This window comes from Rhodamnia argentea, chromosome 6 (genome assembly GCF_020921035.1).
Source record: "Rhodamnia argentea isolate NSW1041297 chromosome 6, ASM2092103v1, whole genome shotgun sequence".
Taxonomy (NCBI): Eukaryota; Viridiplantae; Streptophyta; class Magnoliopsida; order Myrtales; family Myrtaceae; genus Rhodamnia; species Rhodamnia argentea.
The window spans coordinates 25,897,278-25,920,780 of NC_063155.1; the positions used below are offsets into that span (position 1 = coordinate 25,897,278).

The 23,503-nt window shown below is 40.7% G+C and overlaps 2 protein-coding genes, 1 non-coding gene and 1 pseudogene across 5 annotated transcripts; 2 read left to right on the forward strand and 2 right to left on the reverse strand.

Annotated features, from left to right (window-relative positions):
• The first annotated feature begins 1,313 nt into the window (after nt 1-1,313).
• LOC115755380 (cullin-3A) lies at nt 1,314-22,900 on the forward strand. Of its 2 annotated transcripts, XM_048280396.1 has the most exons (3): nt 1,314-1,335; nt 10,480-10,485; nt 20,685-22,900. In XM_048280396.1, the coding sequence occupies exon 3, from the start codon at nt 20,738-20,740 to the stop codon at nt 22,760-22,762; it is 2,025 nt and encodes a 674-aa protein (XP_048136353.1). In that variant the 5' UTR covers nt 1,314-1,335; nt 10,480-10,485; nt 20,685-20,737; the 3' UTR covers nt 22,763-22,900. The 2 variants fall into 2 exon arrangements, with proteins under 2 accessions (XP_048136353.1, XP_030550614.1); XM_030694754.2 differs by lacking the exons at nt 1,314-1,335; nt 10,480-10,485 and adding an exon at nt 19,413-19,927 and having other exon boundaries at nt 20,725-22,900.
• On the forward strand, nt 1,330-2,382 carry LOC125315546 (annotated as a pseudogene).
• LOC115755466 (ran guanine nucleotide release factor) lies at nt 7,448-10,678 on the reverse strand. Of its 2 annotated transcripts, none has more exons than XM_030694879.2 (8): nt 10,529-10,678; nt 10,185-10,301; nt 10,058-10,093; nt 9,818-9,955; nt 9,268-9,354; nt 8,863-8,910; nt 8,701-8,777; nt 7,448-7,690 (listed from the first exon to the last, which is right to left on the reverse strand). In XM_030694879.2, exons 2-8 carry the CDS (start codon nt 10,257-10,259, stop codon nt 7,543-7,545), a joined length of 609 nt encoding a protein of 202 aa, XP_030550739.1. In that variant the 5' UTR covers nt 10,260-10,301; nt 10,529-10,678; the 3' UTR covers nt 7,448-7,542. The 2 variants fall into 2 exon arrangements, with proteins under 2 accessions (XP_030550739.1, XP_048136356.1); XM_048280399.1 differs by having other exon boundaries at nt 7,470-7,690; nt 10,185-10,307; nt 10,535-10,600.
• On the reverse strand, nt 10,789-10,860 carry TRNAM-CAU. The gene has a single exon. It is a non-coding gene; the product is annotated as a tRNA-Met (tRNA).
• Nucleotides 22,901-23,503: the final 603 nt, after the last annotated feature.

A 23,503-nucleotide genomic window follows, 5' to 3' on the forward strand; every position in this document is an offset into this window, starting at 1 on the left:
GGGATGTGATTTTTTGAGGGCTTATATGTTAAAGATAGGTTTCATTAATTATGGGTCGTGTCACCCCAGCCTCCTTCGGTGTCAAGTTAGTGGTGACTCTTTGCCTTATTTTTTCCAGCCTTCAAGAAGCATGGCTGTTTTTTTTTTTGTTTTTTTTTGTTTAATCTCATCTCTTGAACAAAGCAGTGGAAGAAGGAAATATTACAAGAATCAAATTGAACAGGCATTGCGTAACTTTGTCTAATCTTCTGTTTGCAGATGACTCGATGTTGTTTCCTGATGGGTGTAATCGAATCCAAGATACAGAGCAGCAACAGAATGCCAATCGAGCTTCATCTTCTTACCAGACTCCTAGGGCTCTTACGGACATGAACACGGAAACTGAATACCTACCCGAAGATCGGAGTGTTCATGTGGACTGTGAACCTCACGAGAGGCTCCCTGAAGATAAATTTTGGATGGATCGTTCGTTGGAGGGACGGTGGAAGTTGCAATGGCGAGTATTTGTCGAGATTCTTCAGGAACCTTGGTCGATGGCTTCCTCTGCAGTTCATGCTGGAGCCCCAAGTTTGCTGGAGTAGCTGAAGTACTACTCTGAAGCTAGAATTGATCTGCAGGTATGCTTGGAAACCGATAGCTCATCACCGACAGGCTTTCTTGCGGGTTCTGTTCAGCCTAGGTGGGAGTTGCGAGACGAGGGAGATCCTGGAACACGCTATTCACGAGATTTACAATCACAACACCAGCGGCCTCAGCATGGAAGAGCTCTACAGTCTCTCTCTCTCTCTCCCTCTCTCTTGAATTTTCTCCCTCTTTTGACGATTCATCTGTCCATTTTGTGCTGTCATAACTGGGTGTTTGATGTCTTTTGTGCTCCTAATACTATGTCGTATCCTGTCGCTGTATCTGATGTTCAGTTTGTGACACAACACTTACTAATCTGACCAGTGTATCGGCGCCTGGTTGAACGATCAAGGCTATTTTCGCCTAGTTTATTTGGCCTTTTGGTTGTTCTTCATGGTGTTTCTTTCCTTGGTTAGAAATCTTCAACAATTAAGGCCCTTAGAACAGAGAACTATGTTTTTCGTTTGTTTCAGCTGCTCTGTTGGGGAAGTACTCTGGTTTATGGTCACTGAGTTTGCCCTTTGGAAAGGATGTATAGAATAAGTCGTGTTATATCCTCTATCGAGTAAGATTGGCAATGGCGTTTCCAGTCGATGCTGCGGCGCCAATTGGTCTTGTGTTGTTTCATAAAAAGCATCGAGTGGATGATGCATCTGCGCTCGTCCTCTTTTACGCGTCGGTATTGAGTTGCATTGTCAGTGGGTGATGGTCGTAGGGTTGGGGGATCATAATGTTTTGATGTGCTACTGCAGCAAGATCCGCACTAGGCTTCTCAGTACATTACTAGAACTGGTACTTAGAGAACTGACTGGCGAGGTCATTGATCAGGGGTTGATGACGAGCATAACATAAATGCTGATGGAGTTAGTTCTTCAGTTTATCAAGAAGAATTCGAACAGCCATTTCTGGAGGTTTCAGCCGAGTTTTACAAAGGCGAATCCCAGAAGTTGATCTGAGTGTTGCGATTGTGGCGTGTATCTGAAGAAAACCGAGAGACGCCTCAATGAAGAAATGGAGAGAGTAACATGCTACTTGGACGCCAAAAGCGAAGCTAAGATCACAGATGTCGTGGAGAAGGAGATGATCGCCCAAATCCCATGCTGGCATTGTTGCACATGGAAAATTCGGGCTTGGTGAACATGCTTCTCGACATAAGTATGAAGGCTTAGGAAGGATGTACAACTTGTTTCGTCAGGTCCCCAGTGGCCTCTCGACTGTTCAAGACGGGATGACTTCTCATATAAAGGAGATCGGCAAGCAGTTAGTTACCGGTCCCGGGAAGTTGAAAGACCCCGTCGAATTTGTTCAGCGGCTATAGGATGAGAAAGATAAGTATAATAAGATCATAAGCGCTGCATTTAACAACGATCAGACGTTCCAGAATGCTTTGAGTTCATCCTTGGAATACTTCATCAACTTGGATGCTCGTTCTCCCCGAATTCATCGCGTCATTTGTCGGAGATAAGCTACGCAAAGGGTTGGAGGGCATCGGTGAGGAGGATGAGGAGGTTATTCTTGACAAGGCGATGATGTTGTTCCTCTACTTGCGAGAAGAGGATGTGCTCGTGAAGTACTATGAACAGCACCTGGCGGAAAGGCTTTCTGTCTGGAAAAACTGTTTCTGGTGACGCAGAAAGGAGTCTCATTGCTGAGCTCAAGACTGAATGTGGATGTCAATTCACTTCAAAGCTAGAGGGCATGCTCACTGATCTGAAAATCTCACAAGATACAATGCAGCGGCTCTTCGGAAGCCGATGAGCTCACGCCCACCGCTGTCCCTCGCCCGAGACGATATGTCGGCTTGATAATCAAATCCTTGCAACATTCATCGTCTATAATGAACTCTATAGTTTTCCTGCTTCCCCTCCATATTTTCCATGATTTTAAAGATGGATTTCTATGCATATTCGAGATCGAACCGTTGTAATTACAGATAAATCGTGTGCATGTCTGCTACCACAATTCGCTCTAAAATTTCGCATCCCAAGTTAAACAGAAGCGTGAATGACATCAACATATGCCATGTCGAACATCAATATCCCAACTCGAATCTACCCACACATCTGCTATCAGAAACAGTAATTAAAATGCATAGTAAAATGGGAAAAGAGGGAGAGCAAGCGCCCGAGGCGACGATAATATCATATTCAGACTTTAAATCCAGGCCACCAAGCGCAACATACGTTATGCGGTGGAACAACCATCAAAGAGAGTACTCGAGGTAATTTAAATCATCAGTTGTTAGGATTTGGCGCACAACCACAACGAAATAAAGTGTAAAAGCGAGAAAGAAAAATCGAGACACATAGTTTATCGTGGTTCACTTTTAAACTGGAGCTACATCTAGTAAATGATTTCTCTATAGCTAACACATCGCATATTTTTATTACTTTACTCAATTACAAGCGAAAGAGATAATGTATAGCAGTAGTTATTCATGTGTCCAAGCTTAAATTACTGAGCGGGAACTCGGGCTTTTCTGTCGACAGAGAGTATGAACCACACCCCAATAAAAGCGGCAATGATTTTCTCAATCCCTAATTGAAGGCAACCTTCACCGAGCCATACCTCTAACTGGTAAATTGCGAGCGTGGACGCTACTCACTTGTACTTTTCAGTTAACTTTAGGTGCATCTAATGTCCAAAAATTCTAACCATCAATAGGTTTTGCTTGCAAAATTGCGAATTTCCTTGTTTTCAACGACTCCAGATGAATTATCTCCACCCAAATGACAAGAGAGAGAAATTCTCACCTTCCCAAATGGCATGAAGATCAGTGCTTATACTCCATAGCCAGATCAGACCCAGAAGATGATAAGATAAAAAGAGTGACAGGTTTGGATGCACATATACATGTCTTCATAGTAGAGAGAGAGAGAGGGTTAGTATTGCACATTGAAAGGCATTCAGAGGTTTGGTGGCCAAAGGTGATTGATTAAAAAATGATGATACCAGGGGAATGAAGAAGCAGATGATAGTAGTTTGGGTTGTGTTTCTCGACCTTATCCTTTTCCAATATCAAAAGAAGAAGTAGATGGAAACCTCCTGTTTATCTTTAAAAGAATTATTATATAAGAAACATTACTAGATCTGTCGGTAGAAAGTTGATTAACTCCTCCAGCTGCAATGAACATGATGAATGTCGAGATGAGCAAGCAAAACCAAAGAAGATCCACCGAAGGTTCAGTCCAACTGACAAGGAAGGATCCAAATGGTCTGGGTACCAAAAAAATTAAAAAAAAAAAAAGAAAGCAATGGAATTCTTCTTTATTGTAGGTAAGCGATGACGTGGCAGTCCAGTTATTGACAGCCGTCCTACTCGAGACACCGTCACATTAGCGATTTTCGCCGAACATTGATCAAAAGAACTACATTAGATTTTCACGTAAACATTTGGGACTAAACCGGCAAAATTGAAAAATTTATAACTGAATTAACATCCAAATAATAGGTTTATGACTGTTTGGACAATTTTACCGATATTCCTATATGGATTGACTCTGAAAAAATTACCAAAAAAATTCTAAACCAATTGTAATTGTGTCAATTCAGTCCTAAACCTTTTTTTTTTTTGGTCAATTGAGCCTTAAAAATTTTGCATTTTTGTGAATTCAATCCATCTGATCGGACGGCGCCGACGCCGATAATTTTTAATAATATTTTAATATTTTTAAATGCTTTATCTTTTAATACTTTCTTTCCTATTCTTTTTTTTTCTTTTTCTTTTTTGTTAGGGCTAGTAGGAGGCCGCCGCCACCGGGTGAGGGCCACGACATGAGTCCTCGCCAGCCACGGTGAGGGTCGCACGGTTGTAAGCGAGGGCTTTCGATAGCGGGAAGAGGTCGTTGGCCCCCGACCCTAACATAAAAAATACGAAAAGAAAAAAAAGACAAGAAAAAATTACTAAGAAAAAAAATATGTTTGAAAAATATTTAGATACTATTAAAAATTGTCCATATCAACACCGGCCGGCCAATAGATTAAATTAACACAAACACAAAAGGTTTAAAACTCAATTAGCAAAAAAAAAAGTTTCAAATTGAATTAACATAATTGTAATAGGTTTAATATTTTTTTTTTTATAATTTTCTCCATCGATTCCCTTTGATAGAATTAGAGAAGTGAACTTAGCAATGAAGCAAATGCATCATGGTTCCCAAGCATAACATGAAGAAGTGTCTCATATGCAAGGAGAAGATGATCTCATTCATCCCAAAAAGATTGAAAAAAGTACCAACAAAAATCCTAAACCTATTACATTGACATCAATTCAGTCTCAAACCTTTCAATTAGACCAATTTAGTCCTAAATCTTTTTGCATTTATATTAATTCAGTCCAACCGGCCAATACAAAAAGGTTTATAACTAAATTGGCCCAATTAAAAGGTTTAAGACGACATTGGTACCGACGCAATAGGTTTATGGCTTTTTATTGAACTCTTCCCTAAAAAGACTCGACAATATACACTTACGTATGGACCCGAGTAAGTCCTAAAACTGTTTCGTCTGAATTATGGGACGTAAAATTCGGGAGTACTTCCTTAAGATGAAGGGAAGAAAAAAAATGTTCTCTCAACTAGAGGGACGGCCTACTATTGAGTAGCTACCCAAAAATGATTCCACGGGGCAAAAGTATTGGTACTATGGCCTTGAAAACAACCTTTCACTCCAAAGAGCCATGGCATCTTCCACTGCATTTCTTTAAAATGTTGAAGAGCATTTGTGTCCGAGTCTTCAAACTGTTTTGGCACTTTCGCCATCACCCCTGATTGAACATAGGTTTTGTCACGTCGAAGCTCCACGATATGATGCCTGATCTCGGAGTAACAGCCAGGAGAGTAGCTAAGATCCCGAAAGTCCCGACACCACAACTCTCAACCGATAGCAAAACAACGACAATGAAATCAAAGCCCGATTCGGCAATGATGGGCTTGACAATGAAACACATGATTGTCTGTGTAAAGACAAATCGACCCTTTGGGACAATTTCCTCTTTACCATTTAAGATAGTAAAGGAAAAGAACCCAAGAATTCAGATTATCTTGTATGAAGAATCGGGTTGTGTGGCCATAAATGACGGAAAAGTGGAGAACCCAAAGGTCAATTGCTTCAGATTGGGTTGGATATTCAAATAAGAATTTGGTGTCTCCATCGTGGAACTGGTTATCAAGATATTGGGGATCACGATTATGATGTGAACGGCGTACCAAAACGGCAGTCCTCATCAAATAACGTAAGTGGAGAAAGATCTTGTGAAAATGCAAATATTTGTAATGATGTATGTGCTCTATCTATAATTATATAATATGTGTATAGCATCTTTCACGACCCCACCATCTCCAGAGGGTCAAGAATAGGTTGTCGTCATACAGCGAAGGATCTTCCGGTTCCTCTTGGATTCGAACAATTATAGACAGTTCTTGAAATTAGGTTCAATACGGGAAGACCTGGCCATTTCAATAATGAAAATGAATAGAGAGGTGACAATAACCTGTGAATTACCCTGGCATTCAATACCAACAACCCCATCAACGATTCCTTCCCTAATGAAGAAATTGACCGGTTTGTCTAATTAGGTTGTTAAGTACACAAACAACAGTTTCCTCTGCCGGAAACTATGCCAAAAAATGTGTGCAAACTATCTCAAAGAATATACTTTGCCAAAGAACCATAATTAATCTCCTCATTATGAAATCCATTCTATTATCGATTGTATCTACTCAAATCTAGCTCCTCCACCGATCCAATAGCGTGTCGCCGGAGTAGTTTCCGTGACAAGATTAGGTACCTGCATGGTCATCTACTCCCACTTAAGTAGTTTCCCCCGCTAGCCTTAAATTAGTTGGGCCAACATTCCCCGCAAGAAGGTTAAGCTGATTAGATCCTCTTGCTACCTAAATAACAATGATAATAATGATAATCATGATAATAATTAAAGAAGAGATCGTCCCGATAGACAGAATTTAACAGAATGGATGTGCTTTTTCTACGATAATTTCGCGGTCTTATTTGTCTCAAAACTAGAGTATGAACGAAAGAATGACGGGGAATTCAATATGCGAAGTTTGACATGCAGGAACAACGGCCAACCAAACTATTTAAGTCTTGGGCCCATAAAAGACTCGAACATTATTAGTCAAACAAGCAACATGGGCAATGGGCATCACAGGTTTCAGAACTCGTGACGCTCAAAACGGATACATGACGACCTTATGGCATGAAGTGTGGATTGTTCAGACATCATGATAGTTATTATGAACAGTTAGGTCTCTAGAGAGAGGGGCCAAGAACATTCTCGGTTATTCTGACGCTTTCTGCAGATCTATTACGATTCAGTTGACATATAACCAGGAGATGCACTGATTCCATACCGTATTCTGAACCACGAGTCTAGGACTAAGTTCCATCGTTTTTAGCCACTTCAGATGCCATAAGGGTTAGCCTAAGGATGTTTTTCAGTTATTCTATCAAAATATGGGTCCTCAGGAGATGATGTCATAAGCTCAACAATTCTCTTGAGAAACGAATTGTTCCACCGCCGCAGAGTGCAACTCGAAAATGTAGTGTTATGTTTAGCACGCAAGATTGAGTTGTCCTCAACATGCATTGACCAGAATTGCATGCCTCGTAACGGAACTCGATCAGATGAAAGAAAAACCAACAAGGCCAACTAGCCTCAGCAGGAAAATCATAGACAAATGTTTGTCGCAAACCCTTCTGACAGATGCATTTGAGAGATTTTAGCCATAAGTTGATGGACCCATATTCCTGACAAAACTCGCCATTAAGTCGGGAGACTCCCTTTGACCAAAAAAAAAAAAAAAAGTCAGGAGACTCCCAAGAAGTACTGGGACCTGCAATTTATCGACCTTATTGCCAGGAATGCCGATTCGATACAAACCATGCATAGATATGAATTCAAGCAGAACCACCAAACAGGCTCCAATCATTGACTTTGAAGCTAGAGACTGCAAGTTTAAAGACCTCAGCCATGGGTATGTATCCAGATTGAGACGCAGGGGCAGTTAATCCAGCACCAACTGTTCTTGCACTTTCACTCAAAGGGCTGCAAGCAAATTGAATTTTTGGGTTAACCAGGATAACTTTAAGCATAAATTGAGTATTATTTATTCATGCTTATGCAGATGCATTAGACACTTGGCCCCAAAATGTGGGTGGAATGACATGTCAGATTTTCCAACAACGAACCCACAGCAAGAAATAAGGGGAAAGGTTACGTACACAATCAACTAGCACAAGCACAAAATGACCCATTAATGAAAGGATTCAGCCAGCTTTAGGTATTCTTCCTGCTAAAGCTAGTGCATCAGCAAAAGTTTTCCAAGGAAAACTGAGCCAAAGCAATTTTACGTCTAAATCCAATATTGCCTAGACTATGCAACTACAGACTAGAGTTAAGTAATAGGTCAAGTTTAAATACAAGAAATAAGGAGATCTAGGGAACAATTATATAGTACATTGCAAAGTGAGAATATTCCTGTCTGGAGATCGCCAGAATTCAGAACAAAATTTTGAAATATACACGGAGTAGAAGACCACCACCCAAAACCATTTTCAGGGATTTATCTGGACACCCAAGGTCTGAGGAGGTAATAGAGACAGCTCAAGGTCACAATGCATTCCCATCGCATGAGTGATAGATTTCCAGCTAAGCCAGCAGGCAAATTCAAAAGCACATCTCACTAGATCCACATAATCCTAGGTTGGAATCACTCCTCAAGCAACATCTCCACAGCCTTCCGTTCTAAACCCAGTTTCTTTCATTCCTGCCTTTCTGGCAGAGGATCTTAAAATCTCCATATCAAGACAACAAGAAGCAAGTAAAATAATAAGCGGATGGGACAAATATCATCCTCCAGTTTTCTCTTAAACTCTAGCATAAAAAAAACTAATTGAGATGCCCAGAGTATCCACAGTACAGGATGCTTATTTAGAAGAAGTGAATGGCAAGTTTCCTAGGTACATAATGTATTAAATGTTAGTGCTTTTAACTACACTCTCAACAAAAATATCAGGAAAATGATCATACTGATAGCAGTCTTTTCTAATACTTACTTTATTAATATAGGCTCGTATGCAGCAATTAGTACATCCGTCCCAACTTCCTTCAGACGCAAATTGGCCAGATAGACCTGTATAAAGATCATCGCATCAATGCAACCCCCTCTGGGAGACTTAAATGACATCGCACTAGAATAAGGAAGATAAGTGACTGACCCTCACTATATTTTGTGCTTCCCTTCCTTGCCGTCCCTTGGAAATAGCCTGTACGAATTTTCACAAGTTAGAGGACAAAAGCAAGATGAAACAATTCTTAGACAAAAGGAAAAGCCACCTTACATAGACAAAAGCAGAAAACAAGCCCTTAATGTTTACTCGACTAATGATTTACAGAAAAGCAAACAAAGACTATGGCAAACAATTGAATAATTGTGATTCCAAGACTTGACAATTCATGCAGAAAATAGTTCCACAAAAAATTTCCTATCATCAAAAAACCATGCGGAAGAGAGGAGATGTTCCAATGGGAACTTGTGATATTCAATACACATTAGGCCCTTATCAAGTTTGACTATAAAGGAAGTGAGTTATAAGAAACAAATTTGAGCTCTACACCTATACCATCTGTCCAACTGCTGTGGTAATGATGGCAGGTATGTTTCTGTAAGTCAATCCAGGGGCCTCAACCACTGCCGACTGTTCGATCCCCTGATGAACATTGAAGAGGAAAAACTGCAGTTAAATGAGAATGTTCTGCATTATGACTACTAAAATGCACTAGCATGATGGAAGACAACAACTGACTAGTCTGAATTAATATAGACAAGGAAGACGATGATGAAAACAAGTTTGAACTTGAATTTTCCAGGCATAGAGCACATTAACACCACAAACACACACGCACACGCACACTTGCACAAAAAGTCCAAGAGAAACTTCATGCTAAGATCTGTATGAACCAAAAGTATCATGCGCTCTCTCTAACATATGACAAATGATTATGACGTGAATAAAGTATGACTGTAAGACCAAGAACTATGATTGAGTGGCACAGGGAAAAAGAGAAACAAACAGAATGTCATTACTTGCAGCACGTTATGATCCCAATATATAATCAACCAAGTGCACAAGAGGGCAAAAATACAAAAATTAAGCACATGAAGCCTCATACCATGCGTTGTTCCGCATCTTGTTCGGTGGCAAGGTCTTGTAGAAACCACACCGCACTCCCGCTATCTCCCACTTCATGCTTGAAATCCAAAAGCTCGAAAATCAAGCTCTCATCCCTCGAAGGGTCCACGAACACCTCCTTTAAAAACACAACCCGACAACATAAAATCACTCTAACATTATCAACAGGGAAACTTAAACCCGACAGTAAGACAAGTTCATATGCTGAGTGAATCTGAACCTGGTGATCAGGGACTTGCCTAACGTTGCTCACATCCTACACGTTTCAGCAAAGACGTTTCATTCCGCATTCAAATTCTCAAAAAAAAAAAAATCGAAAGCAAAGATGATTGCAGAAATTGAAAGACCTCGAATCTATTAGGAAATCTGCTACTGATTGCGCCCCCGAACAAAGGTCGCTCCGTGGACAACTCCTCCGGCATTTCGAACCACTAAAAATCACTTTGCCAGGAAAGCGCAGAGACCTGAACCACATCAAAATAGCCGACCGACTAAAGGCGCGAGCAAAAAACAAGAAGCTGCCACACGAAAACACCCACAAACTCCGACCAAAAAGGCAAAAAAAAACATACACACCCGCACACCCCGACCGAATGGAAACGCTGGAGGAGCCGTCTCAGCCTCGCAGGTGAATATACGTAGATAAACGTGCGAATCGAACCCTAGATCGACACGGGAATCCAAACCGTACCTGAACCTGCTTCAGAGAGACAGGCGAGCGAGAGAGAGCGAGCCATGGCGAAATCGAAGTTTCTGAGGCTTCGCGGTTTATTTATGCCTCGCGCCCGCTTGATAGCGAAGCTAACTCTACTGAGAAGAGAAAGAGGCCGGGGTCATCTTCGTAAATTCGCATGAAGAAGGCGAGGGCAAAATCGGCAGTTTCCCTGAAGAAAATTCAATAAATAAATGAAAACGAAAAAGTGAAGAGTGTGGAAGCCACTTCTGAAATCTTATCAGAGCCAGGTTTCGATCCTGGGACCTGTGGGTTATGGGCCCACCACGCTTCCGCTGCGCCACTCTGATTGTTGCTGCAGTGATGGTCAAATTATTTATACATATACCTAAAATACCCGGTAATTCGGCTTTATTCCTCGTTCTTAGATTTTGATGATTGGAAATGAGGCCGATGAGGATGATGCCTCCGTAGATTGATAATAAAATACTGACGACTATCTTGACATGTTGAAATGGTACTCCTACTTTAATCAAGGAAATAAATAATCGATCCCCAAATTTTTTCGGTGAATAATACTATTAGTTTTACGATGTGGGTTGGGGATTCGATCACGTTTTTTTTTTTTTTTTGATAAACTATCTTTTAAGCTTGATTGCATCGGTGTAAGAATTTTTACTCGATTTCACTTTTCAATTGAGGCTCGGCTCTTTATTTTAAACGGCGCGTCTTGTAGTTGATGCAATTAGGCCATGTTTTCGGCATAAAAGGAAAAGATGTTATAACACATGCAGACCGTTATGGAACTATCGAGTGAAATTTTTGACCTCAAAATCAATTTTTTCAAGCTTGTGGAAAGTTGGAATAGTGTGGTGGATCGGTTGCATTGACCATGTAATATGCATCTGAAGAAGCTTTCATGTTTGGATTTTGGAGTTTTGGTTTCTTGTTAAATCGATTTTTTTTTCTCATGTGCGGTATGACCATTGTGCTGTATTAGGAAAGGAATCAAGATTCCATTATCCATGTTCGTGTTGTTGATTTGCGTCGGATTGAAAGCGGCTGAAAGATTGGTAACAGAAATACAATTATGTAGGATAAGATATGAAAGTGGAGATTTTGCAGAAACAATCTCCGTTAATCAATCCCATAATTATTGTACAATCTAAAGCTTAAACCACGAAGGAGCTCGTTACAACATTTCAAAGCCACGAAAATGAGTATGGCAAAATATGTAAACACGTTACACTGATATCGACGAGATCGATTGGCTAAATACCGACAAATCTAGTAAAAGAGAAAAGGCATGATAATTCATCTTCATGATTCCGAAAAATACAGTACTTAGACTCGCTCGCTACTTTCGTGAAATTTCGATGAGAGCTGGAGAGTTGTAAAGGATGCCTTGCTATTTTCGTGAAGTTTCCACATGAAACGAAGAGCTATAAAGGAGAAAGAGCTTCTACTTTCTTGCTATTTTTGTGACGTCCCGGACTTCGAAATTTGTAAAACAATTAGATTCGATGGATTTTAACTACGAATTCTAGCCTAGTAAATAATATTGAATTTTCTAAGGATCAAGAAACAATAATCAGATTATCCTAAGACATCGGTCCGAGAAAATCAAGTCCGGGTAGTTGAGCCATCGTATCGTAGTCTTGAAACGGTTTTGCCTCCGAGCCTAGCCTTGACCGAACCCTAGTTGAGAAAATACCAAAATGCCTTTAGTCGATTGTGCCAAATGACTAACCTGTCCTTATTTACCAAATTATCCAAATGCCTCTAGATATTATGCATATATGACGAAATAGTTAATAGTTGACTAGACAAGCAGGCCCCCTTGTCACATCACCCTTGCCTCACCCCTATCATCTCACACTCTCTCTCTTCCCTTTTCTCTCTCCTCTCTTCTCACTCATCGCCCCCCCAACCGGCAACCACACCTCTCTCTCCCCCTCTCTTTTTCTTTTGGCCGACCACCACCTCACCGCCACCACCTCCATCAACCATCGTCATCGTGCGCTGCCCGCTCGTCGCCGCTCATCCTCTACCCATGTCTCCCTCAATGAGCCCGCGACCCCTACCCAAACCAGCCCCGACCGCTACCCCGTCGCCCAAGCCGCCTACACCTCTACCACCCCCGGTCGAGCACCCACCAGCCATCGCCAAGCAACCCCCTCCGAAACCGTGTAACCCGTGAACCCGCAATCCAAGCCCTCCGTCGCCCCATGCCGCCGCGAGCCGCCGACCCCCGAGCGCCATGAACTCGAGCTCCGCCGACTTGTCGTCACTTCGTCACCCTCCGGCTAAGCCTTGCCGCCGCGACTTGCCACGCCACCCGAGGTCGTTGTCATCGCCCGAGTCGCCGCCGTCGTTGCCAACCGTCGTTTAGTCGTGAGATGACCCTTTATCTCTAATTAGGACGTTAATTGCATTTAGAAATAGATTAATTAGTGTTAATTGTGGTTTAGTTAGTTAACCATTGTTGAGTTAGATTAGTAACCCGACGCAGAGGAATAATAACAGGAAACTCTTTCCCAAAGGATATACTGAAAATTGATTGAAAATTATGCCGATTACATAAGGTGGGTGTCCTTTGTATAGATAGGACCCCTTAAGAGATTACATACGAATCAAATCTAATCCTAATCAAATAAAAATCAAATCTAAATCAACAGAATTTAAATCAAATATTGTGATCGGATATATAGCAAAGTTGCCTAAAATAGAAAAGCGCTCGAAAACCTATCTAAACGACTCCGAAATATGAAAATCCATTGTACGTCACAGCAAAGCACTAAGTATTCATCAGAAGGCCATTTCGCTTCAACCGACCAAATTTGAGCGCAATCTAAGGTCGGCGATCCCAAATCGATGAAATCTACCCGATTTCTGACGATCACGTTTTTCCAAAAAATCACACGCCGACTATTCTACATCGTAACCATGGTTAGGTTAATCGACCGCGATTAGTTTAGTTAACCCTGGTTAGTTATAAGTTAACTATAGTTACTTTATGGTTGATCGTGATTAGTGTATTTAACCTGGGTTACTTTATTTTAATCATTATTGGAATAATCTACTGAGATTGAATTAGCTAATTATTATGGGGCTAATTAATCGAAGTGGACCTAATTAATTAAATCTGTTTTAATTAATTATAATTGAGTTAATTAATTACAGTTGGTTAATTAATTACAGTGCTGCTAATTAACCCAGGTCGGAAAAATTAATTAATTAATAATTTATTATTATTATTATTATTATTATTATTATTATTATTATTATTATTATTATTATTATTATTATTATGTGATTGTCTGGTGATTGCTATATGCTTTAATTGTGTATATCTATATGGATATGATGATTGATCACTCTTAATGAAACGCAAAGCCCGATGGATAATGCGTATTCATATGACTATGTGTGACCCAAGTTTTGAACATGAAAAATGGCCTCAAGCTGAGTTTTAAGTACGATCGTGTGTGCATTGGACTAAATGCAAAGATATAAAACGGCTTGGGTGCTTAGCATGCTTATGTTCTCACATGATGGTTACCGTCACCCTTGGATACTTGGGGACGAAGCCGACACCCTTGGATACTTGGGGTCAAGCCTGGTATGTTCGTACAAAGGGTACTTGAAATCACATAGCTTATCGGATGCGGGTTGAGGTAAGGTGCGGATCGACACTCTCTACATGAATGCCCGATTGTTAGTCCATGCCGAGGGTATTTAGAACCACATGGCTTATCGGTCGCCGTTGCCGAAGGAATGAAACGAAGCCCGATCATGCCAGAAGAGCACCAACTGTCTAGTGTGTTGGGCCGAGTGACCGTTAGTAACCGAAAAACGTGTGATGTATTGTGCATGAAAGTTGTGATGAGTGTTCTGGTTGTGTGAATTGATTTGTGTGCAATTGAATGACATGATACGTATTGTATAATGTGTGGACCAATGCGGGGTAAGCTTGCATGTGATTGATGATTGACTGTTGAATTGTGCCCGATCATGAGGTAACTAGAGCGTTGCGAGAGTCGCACGGTATTGATCCGTTATCGAGATTGATCTCGCTTGTTTAGGCCGCCCGAGCGAATTAGTGTCCTGCTCTGACTTAAGCGTTGACTCGCAGAGATTTTATATCTCACTCATTATTGTTGAATGTTTTCAAGACCGTAGAGATGGAAGTTCGTCCAGTTAGGTTTCGGGTCCCACTCGACCGGTCTTTCGATGTCGCGTACCATCCGATTCTAGGTTCGGATCGGGTCCGTGAACATCATGTGACAACCTTTTGGGTAGAGGAGGGGTTGGGGTACCTAGTACCCCACCACTTCAAAGCCCGATTCGTGCGTCACGGGGACTACCTCTTCGGGCCGATCCTCGGCTTTGAAGGGCCACCGACCTCGTTCCCTAAGGTCCAAACTTGGGATCCAATGGACATAGACACTGCGGACGGGGAAGTGGAGGACCCGGAGGAAGAGGACCTTGAGATACTGCCCGGCTACTGTCTCTGAGTGGGTGTTGGAGTGGAGACCTTTTGTGGTAGTTGAGGAGGGTGACGTTAGCCCCTTGTGTGGAGTTGTACATATGGAGTTAACCCCGCCCTGACCCTATATCTTTTTGGCGGTCGTACGGAGCAGCCCTGAAGAGCGGGCTTATAGATATTGTAGCTTCCCAAGGATTAATAAATATCTATGAATGAAAATAGTCTTTTGCTGATGTGTGATTTGATGGCCTACTTTTCTATTCCCACTATTTATATCATTGTCCGGAAAAGTAACACGTCCCGCATGCGATAAATCAAAATATAAAATGAATGGGTCGATAATGTGCCCGAGACGCCGTCCTTTAATGACATGAGGCGTTTGGTAAGGTTGTTGCGTATCCGGGGATCGAGGCGTAACAATTTTCGTGAAGTTTCGATGTGAATTAGATTTACCGAGGAGAAGAACAGCTTATACTATGGACATAAAAACTTTATCCACATTTATCCTGCTTCCCACATGGAAATTCGAAGTTATATCTCTCTTATATTCGAATTTATCTTGTCTTTAACTGCAACCAAATACGAGTAAGAACAAATCTTTAACCTAACTTTTATCACGCCTACCAAACGTAACCTTATTTGCTTAACACGAACAACACAGCTATAATAGTATAAAAAGATATCAAGATAAATCATAATAAATTGAGTCGACATCGAGCAACATAAAATTATTGTACTATGGCACATTGAACAAACCATGTCTTTTTTCTTTCCTCATTAGAGAACAAACTATGTCAATAAAAGGAATTGGAGCATAAAACAGTGGTGTAGGCTTTTTTGTCCTAATATACAATGTCGATATTCAAAATTCCTATTTTCATTTGGAAAACTGTGAAAAAGGAAGTTGCATCCTTATGGTGAAAAAAAGTGAATCTAGAGCAGTATGCACCGGAGAAATTGGGAAGTGTTAAAAATAAGAAAAGGCAACTGCAGATTATGCTTTAGGACTTCATCTCTTTTAGCAAAGCAATGTTTGGTAAACAAACATGGAGATTAGCAACAACAACAAAAAAATCAGTTATTTAGAACCAGGTATTAGAAGGGATTTATTTCCTCAAGGAGTATGCAACCGGATCGGATTTACCCGAAAATTGGATCGGATCGCTCGAAAAACAGGTTTGAGAATCGGTTCCAATTCAAATCAATTTAAGAACAGGTTCTAATTTTTTGGAACCGATTGGAATCAGCCCGCTTCCCAATTCCAAGTGAAGATCCACCCGGGAATCAGATTGATTTTGGAACCGATTTTTAGCTACTGTTAAAAAAAAAAACCTAGTCTCGCTAGCGTCACCTCCTCTATTTTTGGTGGATTGTAATTTATATTGCTCATATTAGTAATTGTTGCTTTTGGCGGATAGTAAGTTTTATTATTCATCTTTTATTTTGAATCATTTCATTGTTACTCATGTTATTTTGCTGAAAAATAAAATGAGAAAAAGAAACAAAAGAAAAACAGGTTCTCGGTTAGACCCTTGAATCGGACCGAAAAACAGGGTAGGTTCCAAATAGGTTCCAAGACAAAAAAATAGGTTCCAGGTTCAAAAAGCTGAGAACTAGTTATAAAAAGGTAGGTTTTCGGTGCTAGATCTGGAACCTACCTACTATAAGAGCACTAGAAGCGCCAACATTTGTGTACAACACTCAATTTAATGCCAATATTTTTTTGGATCACTTAAGTAACAATTTTTTTGAAAAAGGGTTATTTCAGTGCCAACTTTGGTAAGCTTCGCCGAAAATCTAACATGGCATCTACATGGCTCACCCGTTCAAGTTAGCAATAAAAAAAAAAGCCAAAAGTTTTAAAAATTGAAAAACTAAAAAATAAGCTTATAAAACTAAAAAAATGAAAAATAAAAACTCTATGTTGCAGCGACTAGGGCTTGAAAGCCCTCGCCACCATCGCCCACCATCGCCGGCGATGGTGGGGGATGGCCGGCAACCACCATCTGTCACAAGCGAGGCCGCGCCAAGGACGGCAGGGCCTCGCCATTTCAGATCCGGGCGAGGCCTCTCCAACTTTGGGGAGGCCTTGTTTGCGGCCGGCGGAGGTCGCCGGCCACCGGGCTTGCCACCGCAATGGATCGATTTCTTTTTTTTTTAGTTATTTAGCTAATTTTTAAAATTTATTTTAATATTTTAAAAATATTTTAGCTTATTTTGTAAAAAAAATATTACACGTGGCGTCCACATTGACTGCTTTTTTAACAAAAAAAGATTGCTATGTAGACGCCATGTGAACTGAATTTTTTTTAAATCACATAATATTAAAAACAAATGAAAAATGACATGTGTACTGTTTAGCCGGAATTGCAACTTAAGTGAATGTTTTTTTGCCTGAATTGGCATTTAAGTGATTGCTTTTTCTCCGATTTGGTACTTAAGTAATCCAAAAAAATATTGATACTAAAGTGATCGCCTTACACAAATATTGACACTCTATGTGTCTTTTTACCTATTTTTTGCATCCAAGTAGCTTAATTGTAGGCAGGAAAGTTATAACACAAAAAAGTGAGGTGGTCCGTTGATAATAGAGAAAGTATAAGTATGGTTAAAGAAAGGAGTTATATGTTGCCAAACAGATTATGATAAATCGGTTTCAAGGTGTGTAGGGTAACTTTCACGTTTTAAAAATTTGGGAATCGTTTCCGACGGGTAAATTTCAGGTTCCGGGAGGAGGAACCCATAACTTTGAACCTGAAATTTGTAACGAGCCTTTATGTTTTTCTTAATATATGTTTTCACGTGATCTCAATATATTACATGGTAACGGATGAGTAGTATGTAATCCGAAACCATTAGTTTGAACTTCCATTTCTAACGATATTCATGACTAAGACTTTTATTTGATTAATGTTTCATAGTCTTCATGTGTTTAAATATGAGCGATGGCAATAAGTGGTGGTCACTAAAGATGATAATTTACCACAATCGTTTAATTAAGAATATAGGTAGAACTTATGTAAATCATGAAACCGACATGGTAGGTTTCGGGTTACATGGTATACGGGGTAGGTTCTAGATTCCAAAAAACATGGAAGTGATTTTGAGGGGTAGGTTCCAAGTTCTAAGAATCTAGAACCGCTCACCTCTAGCGAGTCATACGCGCCGACATTGGGATACTTACATTTCAACCCATTGGCAGGGTTTATTTGCAAGTTCAATTATGGTTGAAATGAGAATCACAAATGACCATGAAAAGTATTAAAAAGTCATAAACATATTGCATTGATACTTTGATATTAATTCAGTCATAAACATTTTAATTGGACTAATTTAATTCTAAACCTTTTTCATGGGTTAATACCAAGAAAAATCCTAAATCGGTATACATATGACAAATTTATCCCAAAATATTTTATTAACCATGAAAAATCTCAAACCGATACATTTGTAATAAATTAACCCCGAACTACTTTTTTACCACGAAAAATCGCAAATTTGTGCACCTATGATAAATTTACCCATATCATAAAAAACTCCAAATTGATACACTCGTGACAAAGATAAGTAAAAATCCCAAACCGATACATTCATCAACCGCCACGTAATCCAACTCAACATTTTGTGAGTTAGATTGAACAAAAACTAACGAATGATAAATTTATTACAGGTGTATCAATCTATGATAAATTTATCACAAGTATATCGGTTTGGAATTTTTTGTGATAAAAAAAACGATACGAGATAAATTTACCACACGTGTACCACTTTGGGGTTTTCCAATGTATTAACCCTTTTTTCACCGATACCAATTAAGTTATTTCAGCTAATTTTAGCAAAAAATCATTGACGTGGATATCCATCATCATCCTATGTCGCAAACCGATGCTAGCATGGATATTTTAAATAATATTATAATATTTTTTTTTGATAATTTCTTTTCATCCGTTTCCTTTAGATTTGGGCGAGAGCCTTCGGGCCCTCGCCCGCGGCTAGTGAGGGTCGGGGCCCTCGCCGCCCTAAATAAAAGGAAAAAAAAGAAAGTGAAAAAGAAAAGATAATAAAATTCGTAAAAAAAACTTCACGCCGATCATGTCATGTGAGATGGCCGACCTCCACCTCGGCGATTTCCGATCAAAATTAACAGGATGGACTAAATTGATATAAATGAGAAAAAATTTAGGAATAGATTAGTCCAGATGAAAAGTTTAAGATTGAATTGATACAAATGCAATTGATTTATGATTTTTTTTATATATTTTTCCATAAATAACCAATCATGTATGTAAATACGAACTATGGGAGCAGTCTCGGTTTCTATTTTCCACGCTCCCAAAATTGCTATCGCCAAACTATCTCTAAAGAATAAATAAATATGCATTTTCATTTCTTCCTTGGCTTCACTCTTTCCCCTTATTCTTCTCCTCCTCCTCCTCCTCCTCCTCTCAATCAAGACCCCCCAAAATCCTCCATTGATTCGATTTCATCACTCTCGGGGAAACCCAAAACCACCATAGCTTCTCTCCGTTCAAACCTTCGCGTTCTCTCTCTCTCTCTCTCTCTCTCTCTTTCTCTAACTCTGATTCTCTCGCAATCCCCAATCGAATCCTCTGTTCAAATTGGGACTATTCTCAAATTTAGGGCTCGGCCGTCCAATCTCGCGATTTGGTCCGGTCCTCTCCTCGTTCTCGCTGGGATTAGCGCGCGGGGGCTCACGTCCGTCTTTCGGGTCGCGATTGTCGGCTTCTCTCCGGGTCGGGAAAGATGAGCAACCCGCAGAGGAAGAGGAACTTCCAGATAGAGGCGTTCAAGCACAAGGTGGTGGTGGATCCCAAGTACGCCGACAAGACGTGGAAGATCCTGGAGCACGCTATTCACGAGATTTACAATCATAATGCCAGTGGTCTTAGCTTTGAAGAGCTCTACAGGTTCTCTCTCTCGCGCGCGCCTTTTGATTTACCTGTCCATTTTTGCGATTGTGTTTTGTGTCGATTGCGCGGCTAAGGATACCGTGTCGATTGCGCGGCTAAGGATACCCCGTGCGCTGTCTCTGCATCCGATGTTCGGTCGGTGACTCAAGATTTGTTAATCGGATATGTGTATTGGTTGATTGAACGATTTAGGCTATCTTGGTTTATTTTTCTTGGAGGTGGGGATTCCCTAGTTCGCGAGCTTGACCAAAGACGTGTTCTTGCAAGCCCTTCATGGCCGGTTGCGGTAGATAAGTCGGTTTACTCATTGATGCAGTATTGACTTTGATTCTGCTATTTTTCCCACGACACACTCGTGTCCTTGTGTTCGGTATTTTGCCTCGTTCATTTGACCTTTGTTTGTTCTACGTAGCGTTCTTTTCCGGGCTAGACATCTCTAAAAGATTAAGCTCCTTAAAACAGAGTTATGTCTTTGGTTTGTTCTAGTTGTACCATTTAGGAAGTGCTTCTTTGGTTTATGATCTGCTAAGTTGCACTTTGAAAGGAGACATAGACATAGTAACGTTATCCTTTATTGAGTCTGGTACAGTCGGGGCCCAACTCTTTGTTCCGCCTCCCCTATGGGCTGCGGCCTTTTGACTGGATATGAAGCTCCCTTTTGTATTGGTGTAATGCCAATTGGTTTGGTGTTCTGTAAGAAGCATCAAGGTGACAATGCATCCGCACTCTTCCTCTTTTATGCATTGGTATTGAGTTGTGACGGTTGTAATATTGTGATGTGCCTTGTTATATAGGAATGCCTACAACATGGTTCTGCACAAGTATGGTGAGAAGCTGTACACTGGATTGGTTGCAACCATGACTGCTCACCTAAAGGATATATCGAAATCCATCGAAGATGCCCAAGGAGGTTTGTTTCTGGAGGAACTAAACAGGAAATGGAACGATCATAATAAAGCACTGCAAATGATCAGGGACATTCTCATGTACATGGATAGAACTTTCATCCAAAGTACCCGCAAAACCCCAGTTCATGAGCTTGGGTTGATTCTTTGGAGGGATAATGTTATCTACTCCAGCAAGATCCGCACTAGGCTTCTAGATACATTACTAGAACTAGTACTTAGAGAACGGACTGGCGAGGTCATCAATCGGGGTTTGATGAGGAACATAATTAAAATGCTGATGGATTTAGGTTCTTCAGTTTATCAAGAAGAATTCGAACAGCCATTTCTGGAGGTGTCGGCCGAGTTTTACAAAGGCGAATCCCAGAAGTTTATTGAGTGTTGTGATTGTGGTGAGTATCTGAAGAAAGCTGAGAGGCGTCTTAATGAAGAAATGGAGAGAGTAACACACTACTTGGACGCCAAGAGTGAAGCTAAGATCACAAATGTCGTGGAGAAGGAGATGATCGCAAATCACATGCTGGCATTGGTGCACATGGAGAATTCGGGCTTGGTGAACATGCTTCTCGACGATAAGTATGAAGACTTAGGAAGGATGTACAACTTGTTTCGTCGGGTTTCCAATGGTCTCTCAACCGTTCGAGATGTGATGACTTCTCATATAAGGGAGATTGGCAAGCAGTTAGTTACCGATCCTGAGAGGTTGAAAGACCCTGTTGAATTTGTTCAGCGGCTTTTGGATGAAAAGGATAAGTATGATAAGATCATAAGTTCTGCATTTAACAATGATAAGACGTTTCAGAATGCTTTAAATTCGTCCTTTGAATATTTCATCAACTTGAATGCTCGTTCTCCCGAATTCATTTCATTGTTTGTTGATGATAAATTACGCAAAGGCTTGAAGGGTGTCAGTGAGGAGGATGTGGAGGTTATTCTTGATAAGGTGATGATGTTGTTCCGCTACTTGCAAGAAAAGGATGTGTTCGAGAAGTATTATAAACAGCATTTGGCAAAAAGGCTTCTGTCTGGAAAAACTGTTTCTGATGATGCAGAAAGGAGTCTCATTGTTAAGCTCAAGACTGAATGTGGATATCAATTCACTTCAAAGCTAGAAGGCATGTTCACTGATATGAAAACCTCCCAAGATACAATGCAGGGGTTCTACGCAAGCCACCCCGAGCTAGGAGAGGGCCCAACATTAACCGTTCAGGTTCTAACAACAGGCTCGTGGCCTACTCAACCTAGTGTGACGTGTAACTTGCCAGCTGAGATGTCGGCTCTCTGTGAGAAGTTCCGCTCATATTACCTTGGGACACACACTGGTCGGAGATTGTCTTGGCAAACAAATATGGGAACTGCAGACATAAAAGCAACTTTTGGGAAAGGGCAGAAGCATGAGTTGAATGTTTCCACATACCAAATGTGTGTGCTGATGTTATTCAACAATTCTGACCGACTGAGCTATAAAGAAATCGAACAAGCTACAGAGATCCCTGCTTCAGACTTAAAGCGGTGCCTGCAATCTTTGGCATGCGTCAAGGGAAAGAATGTTCTAAGAAAGGAGCCTATGAGTAAAGATATCGGTGAGGATGACGCGTTCTTCGTCAATGATAAGTTTACAAGTAAGTTTTACAAGGTCAAGATAGGAACTGTTGTTGCACAGAAAGAGTCAGAACCTGAGAAACAGGAAACCCGGCAAAGAGTGGAGGAGGACCGGAAGCCCCAAATTGAGGCTGCAGTAGTGAGAATCATGAAATCAAGGAGGGTGTTGGATCATAATAATATAATAATGGAGGTAACAAAGCAGCTGCAGTCGAGGTTTTTGGCCAATCCCACAGAGATAAAGAAGCGGATCGAGTCTCTCATTGAGCGTGATTTCTTGGAGAGAGATAATGTGGATAGGAAGCTGTACCGCTACTTGGCTTAGATGAAGTGGTTTGAGCAGATTACGTTTTCGCTTGTGGGAATGCTGGAATTGCAAATGGTTTGTACTCTATTCGCTCAGTGGAAAAATTATTTTTGAACTTCAAGAGGTTCCATTTAGTTGCAAAATTTGAATTGCTCAGTTTGGTTAGACTACTTTAGGACCCCCTCTCCCTCTCTCTCCCTCTCTCTCCCTCCCTCTCTCTCTCTCCTCCTGGAGTAGAAAAGAAAAAGAATGCATTTTCACTGCAATACTTTGCTTCCTGTGACATCTAAAGCAGGTCGCAGCCCCATCCAAGAGGATAAGTTTATTGGTGAATGCCTAGTTTTGCCTTTTTGCTTTGACTTGCACTACTATAATTTTGAACCAAGTTCTGAAGGACAAGAACGGGGAGAATTATGCTGATATTCCGTCGAGAGATTTGAGTTCTGCTTCTCAGCAGACTATCGATCTGTTCTGGCGTGCTCTATCAGTGCTCATTCGTGTTATATATTGCTGCCTGATGTGCACTGGCTGTCACATCTCGATGTGAATGCCTCGAGATTAATTTCGGTTGAATTTTCTTGTTCCCAAAGAGCATGTTTTTGGGCACCCCTTCCCTAATACGCTACTAACTTTCTTAGCATCCACTAATGCAAGTCCGCATGTTCTGCCATTCGTATTAATGGGCACCAAGTCTCTGATCACGGCAATGTCCAGTATTGTCTGCTGCTAAATACTCAACTCCAGGCTTTTGTGCTTCAT